Source organism: Odocoileus virginianus, chromosome 29 (genome assembly GCF_023699985.2).
Source record: "Odocoileus virginianus isolate 20LAN1187 ecotype Illinois chromosome 29, Ovbor_1.2, whole genome shotgun sequence".
Classification (NCBI taxonomy): Eukaryota; Metazoa; Chordata; class Mammalia; order Artiodactyla; family Cervidae; genus Odocoileus; species Odocoileus virginianus.
The window spans coordinates 42,604,752-42,610,853 of record NC_069702.1 but is presented as its reverse complement, the minus strand read 5'-3'; the positions used below and the strand labels follow the sequence as shown (position 1 = coordinate 42,610,853).

Here is a 6,102-nt window from a genome sequence, read left to right as displayed (position 1 = left end):
TTTTGTATGATATCACTTTTACATGGAATCTAAAAAAATAGAACAAGCTAGTAAATCTAACATAAAAGAATCAGACTCACAAATATAGAGAACAAACTAGTGGCTACCAGCAGGGAGGGGAAGGGAGGAAGGGCAAAACAGTGGTAAGGGATTAAGAGGTACAAACTATTGTGTGTAGAATAAATAAGCTACCAGCTACAATATATATATATATATTGTATAACACAGGGAACATAGCCCTGTTTTAAAGGCATATAGCATTTAAAAACTGTGAATTTCTATATAATACTTATATAATATTGTACATCAATTATGTCAATAAAAATAAATAAATACTTTCTACTTAAAATAGCCCAAATTTAGCTTATATTGCTTGCCACCAAGAACTTTGGCATGTTTGATATTTGAGATTCTACTGGTGAATGAATGAACAAATGAAATGATACTACAGTTGTCTGCAGAATTAGGGGAATGGTCAGCAACACAGTGTATAGCTGGAGTCGGCTGGAATGCTGGGGGCCATATCACTGACTGTCACTGTTCACTGGCTTCCTTGGTTCTTAGTGTAGTCTTAGCTCATGGCTCCCTCATCACATTTCTTCTCCAGTAGCCGGCCAGACTGATGTGCTGCTCAGGGGTCCCATGGCTGTAGAAGCAGAAGCTACCACATCTTCTAACGTTCATGTATCAAAAACTGAGAAAAGAAGGTATATCAACTTGAAACAATACAGAGTAGATCTATATATATGTATTATTCTACATTGGTACTTTGTTCATTTAAAAATACTAAATTAAGCAAACTAATTTGATAAGTAGAGCCTATCTTTGACAACATTTTGTTATGATTCTCAGTATAAAGGAGTGAATAGTGTTAATGTTAATTACATCACAGACTAAGTTTTTAACCCACCAAGTATATTTTGATCTTTCTTCCCAAAGGTCTTTTATAAAAAAACCAAAGTAGGACATCTATAGAAATTAGAAGAACATCGATATTCCTTTAATTAATAATTATAACAGGCATTAGGATGTGTTTTGTTCTATAATTCCTTGTAAAAGCATCTGTTGCTCCTATAGGAAGTAAAGTATGGTTGTTTTCCAATAAAGTGTAATAGAGAAGCTTCTTAAACAAAATATAATCTTTAATATAAGACTATCCACAAGCTCAGTAATATAAAATATTTTCAAATATCTCAGGTATATTCTAAGGACTGCACTTCATTATCTTTGTCACCCAATAAATCCAGACAATAAACATAATTATTTCTACATCCAATAATAAGCATTGATTCCCAGACCACAGGAGAAGAGAAAACTTCTCCAGGAAGTTCATACACACTTTGCAACTGTCCACTCTTAGATTCCAAGATCCACAGTTTCCCATCAGTAGATGCTGCTGCCAGTAACATTTCATTGGTATGGTTGTGGTTACGGAAAACAAAAGGCGTTGAATACACTCTTGAAGTAGTTTCAAATTTCCACTGGAGGTGACCTTTCATACTACAACAGTAGATAAAGCAGTCATGAGAACCAAAAAATATTTCTTGCTCTGATGCTGAGGTACATGGGGATGAAAAGATTGGTTCATTGGTAGAGAATTGCCAAACCTAAAGGGTGATAAAGGCAAAAATAATTCATTCATCTCATTTCAACAATTCTGTAGATTAAAGCTTTATGAAATCCTTAATAAAATGTGAGAGATGTAGGCTACTGAATGGTAAATATACACAGAGAAAATAATAGCTTTCTCTGAAAAGTAGCACCCTCAGATTAGACCTCTGTCCCAGTGATAAAATCTAACATAAAAAACACCAGTGCCCTTATTACATAAATCACCACTACACATAATATAAATTCATTTCAAACCTCATCCAAAAATCATTACTAATATGTTCAGACAATGATTTCTAAGATAAAACTGCACTGAGTTTCCAGTGTATCTTATTAAAAGCTGTATCTTACTCTAGTCTCCCAATGTAGGAAGAAGGAGGTAAGTAAGCTGAGAGGAAAAGTTTATGTGCAGTAAGTTGAACTGAAGCTTTAAACAAAGAGCTATGAGTTGTGTGTCTACACTGTAGACAAACACTATTTGCTTATTTCAAAGCTACTATAGATTACCCTGTCAGCCAATATTTTAAAACACACAGGAAGAAGAGGCGTAAGTCTAAGGTAATGTTCACAAATCCATAGCAGCAGCAAAATAAAAAGAGTGGGTATATTCATGATACATGGTGTGTAACCTCAATTTTCTTCCTGACTTGGACAAAATTACTTTAATCTTTCTTTGGCTCATTCAGAGAAGGAAAAAAAAAATGAGTAAGAACCTTTGCCTCTTCTAACTATTTAGAAATCTAAAGGTGAGAATATATTCAAATTACTTTCTAAATAAAAAGTATTAAGTGAACTTAATAAAAGATTTCATCACAGGACTTCGCTGGGGGTACCGTGGATGAGATTCTGCTTGTCAGTGCAGGCGACATGGACTCGGATCCCCAATCTGGGCAGATTACACGTCGTAGGCAGCTGAAGCCCGTGCACCACAGCTACTGAGGCTGTTCTGTAAAGCCCTCAGATCACAACTAGTGAGCCCCTGGGCTGCAGCCACGGAGGCCTGCGTGCCCTAGAGTCTGTGCTCCTGGAGAAGCCTGCAGCAAAGAGCAGTCCCGCTCACCACCATGAGGGAAAGCCTGAACACAGAAGGGAAGACCCAACACAACCAAAAGTTCAAAACAACTTTAAAAGTTAGAGAAAAGACTTGAAACTGCCAGTGTATGAGGGGCGAAAACAGAATGAAATGCACCCGGAGCAACCACAGCCATCAGTGGGCTAACTTACGCTGGAGCTGGTACACTCAAGTCCACAGAATAACCCCTCAAATCAAAAGCACAGAAGTTGTGCCACAGTCACTTGTGGGTGAAGAAGTAGAGGTTAGTATCCTAACGAAAGATCAGGAGCCTACCCTGCTGATCATGAGGCTGACGACGGAATCTCCATACAAAGTAAACTGGGTTCTGTAACAGATGCTGGTTTTCATAGAAAAAGCAGGGGTTTATATCAATTTTCACAACCTGAACAGAGGTTATAATTAAGTTGGCTAAAAACTGGTTAACATTTTTAACATTGGACAAGGAGGATGGCAAAATCAAAACAATGTTTTGATAGAATCTTTTAAATCTATTACAGCATCATTCAAAAATTTAAAAATCCACAGGCTAACAATTAAAACAGAACTAGCTTTCAACACGATGGGTCAAAAAATGTATAAAATTTTACTTTAGTCGTCACTGACTACTATGCCTTTGAGAAAGATAGGTAAAACAGAACTAGACATTTTTTACCTGTTCTCCAAAGTGAGTAAAGCAGAGTAAATTTCCATCTACACAGCCAATAAAAATATACTGTAGGCAACACCGTGGAGAAGAAAAGAGTGGCTTTCCACAGGAATGTTTCCAAACTCTGTCCCCAGTGGCCTGGTATGGGCAAAACGTGATTCATAGCATTTAAATCATTCTACTCATCAATTACTTTTATAAAACAAATCCATAAACCTCCCAGAGGTAACATCAGAAAATGCTACAGTAGCATGTTGACTATTATAAGTGAAGCTTATATATTTTAGCTTGATTACAAATGAAGCTAGTGTACATATACACAGCTATAAAATTAATGAGTGCTATTTATGAGAACTGAGATAAAAACCTGCAATAAAACCAGGAAAGAAATAACTAGCACATAAATTCTTTCCTTAGAATGGACACAAAGTTCTTGATAGAACTGAGAACATTCTGCCAATTTAAAAAATTGATAAAAGACATAACACAGAACTTAGATTTTTCTCAAGGCTCTAGACTTCATGTCAATCATTTTAGTGAATTCTGAACCAGTACTGTGTGGACTATATCTAGTTGAGGTCTACTTCGAATTTTCAGAATTCCAAGCAAAAGTAAAAAATATTAAAGAAAACCAGGTAATAAAATCAGTAAATATTATTGTATGCTTACAGGATTTATAGCCAGTAAAAATCCTCCCAGTGTAGCAAAATACAAGTGATATGGAATCAGGCTCAAACAAGGAGAAGAAAAAACAGTTCCTCCACATTTCAGCTTCCAAACACACTTCTTTTTCTGCAAATAAGAAAGTAAAATGTAAAAAAGAGCAAAAAAGAAAGCAAATTAATTGGTTTCTGAGGGTGATTCACAAAATCAATATATCCTGTCCCTTTTAAAGTTATGTGTGTCTATCCAGTTAATATAATTTTTATTTTTAGTATAAAAGTAATACATATATACTGTGGAGAATCAAGTTAGTATAAAAAGAAGGCAAAAGGCAATACCCAGAAATTACTACTAACATTTTAGCATTTTTGCCTTGTGATCTTTTTGGCGCACACACACACATATAGTTTAACATACCTGAGATCATTCTGAATATCATACACTTTGTATATAATTTAGCTCACTTATTCTGTAAAACTTGTTAAATATTATACTAATGGATAATATCCCATATGAACATAAAATATTCTCTCTCTGCCCTATTTGTAACTAATTTCTTGGTAGTATAAACAACTTGGAAATAAGATATTCTGGTGCTTACATTTGTCCATGTTTCTGATTATTTTGCCACGATAGATTCCTAGAATTTTACTGAGTCAAAGGATATGAAATTGTTACCTATTCAAATTGTCAAACTGTCTTCCTCAAAAGCTTACCTCTCATCATTCTCATCAGCATTTAATGTTACCCTCTAAGCTAATTTGCTTCTCTATCATTAAAGGTTTAAATTTTCATTCCTTTGATTCTTAAACATACAAAATACTTATATACATTTACTAGTCATTTCTTCTTAAGGGTCCTGTCCCTTTATATGCTTTGTTGAATATTTTTCTATCTGGACCTTTATATTTTTCTTATAGATTTATATTTGCTTTTAATTTCATTTATACTTATGAGTTTTAACTATGTCATATTTGTTTCAAAATTTTTTCCCAACTTTTTAAATTTTATCATTCTTAAATTTTAAAATTTTATGTAATCAGGTTCTTATATAAGATATATTATTGATATTTTTGTGATTCTCTTCTTTCTATTGTTGATGGTAAATTCTAACTTCTTTATATTTCAAAACTCTGAGCAGCAAATCTGTGAAAATTTGGTAAGGAAGTTAAAAATATCTTAAGAGATTAAGGCTGTTAATTAACCCCTTAATCTTCCCAGATCACAAACTTGGAAAATAGTTAATACCTGTTCCCCTAGTCAACACCACCTGGTTAATTTCAAGCTCTTCTATTTATGCTTATGGTGTAAAGCTGACAAATTGAATTCTTACATATATATCCAAAGCATATGCATGCTGGTCATGAGATCCAATGTAAAGAAGTCCTGTGGTTGGATCCACGGTTGCTGAGCTTTTGACAGCATCCTCAGTAGTAAACATCCAGTATTTTTCTCCACTATTACTTTTCAGAACATAAACTAACCCATTATAACAGCCTGTTGGCAAACAAAATATTAAAGATGAGATTTAGATACGTCACTGGAAAATAATTCTTTGGCTTAAATCATGACAACATATATTCGATGCTCTTCATGTGTACTTAGGCTCTATGTTTGGCTCAGATTTACATTTCAGCAAGACAGAAACGAACAATAACCACTTACATAAAAAAGCCTTTTCAGTAAGTACACCTTACATTTTCAAGGTACTATGAAGTGCTTCACTACCAAGAAAACAATGGACATGAGCATGCTGCAGCAGAAAGAGGCTGGGGCAGACCTGGATTCGGATCTTGTTATGGTCATCCTTTAGGCAAATCATCTAGCATTGCTGGGCCTCAGATTATTTTTCTGCTGAATGTGGATATAACTACGTCCAGGGTTATTGTGATAATTAGGATAAATGCCCAGTACATAAAAAGTGTTCAATAAATGCTAATATTGGGACTTCCCTGGCAGTCTAGTAGCGGTTAAGATTCTGCGCTTCCAATGCAGGGGGGGCAGGTTTGCTCCCTGGTTCAGGAAACTGAGATCCTGCATGCCGCATGGCACAGCCAAAAGAAAAAGAAATGCTGGGCTTCCCTGGTGGTCCAGTGGTTAAGAATCT

General features: G+C 35.0%; 1 protein-coding gene across 9 annotated transcripts in view; it reads right to left on the bottom strand.

Moving 5' to 3' along the window:
- Positions 1-6,102, bottom strand: part of AASDH (aminoadipate-semialdehyde dehydrogenase) — a 32,357-nt gene continuing 26,255 nt past the window's right edge. For 7 of the 9 annotated variants that reach the window (XM_070458400.1, XM_020890644.2, XM_020890649.2 and 4 more), the window contains 4 exons: positions 5,329-5,492; positions 4,002-4,124; positions 3,339-3,470; positions 979-1,607 (listed from right to left, as the gene is read on the bottom strand). In XM_070458400.1, coding sequence (XP_070314501.1) covers positions 1,194-1,607; positions 3,339-3,470; positions 4,002-4,124; positions 5,329-5,492 — 833 coding nt within the window. In that variant the 3' untranslated portion in view covers positions 979-1,193. Of the gene's footprint in view, positions 695-978; positions 1,608-3,338; positions 3,471-4,001; positions 4,125-5,328; positions 5,493-6,102 lie in introns of those variants that run through there. The other 2 variants (XM_070458401.1, XM_020890648.2) reach the window with 2 other exon arrangements.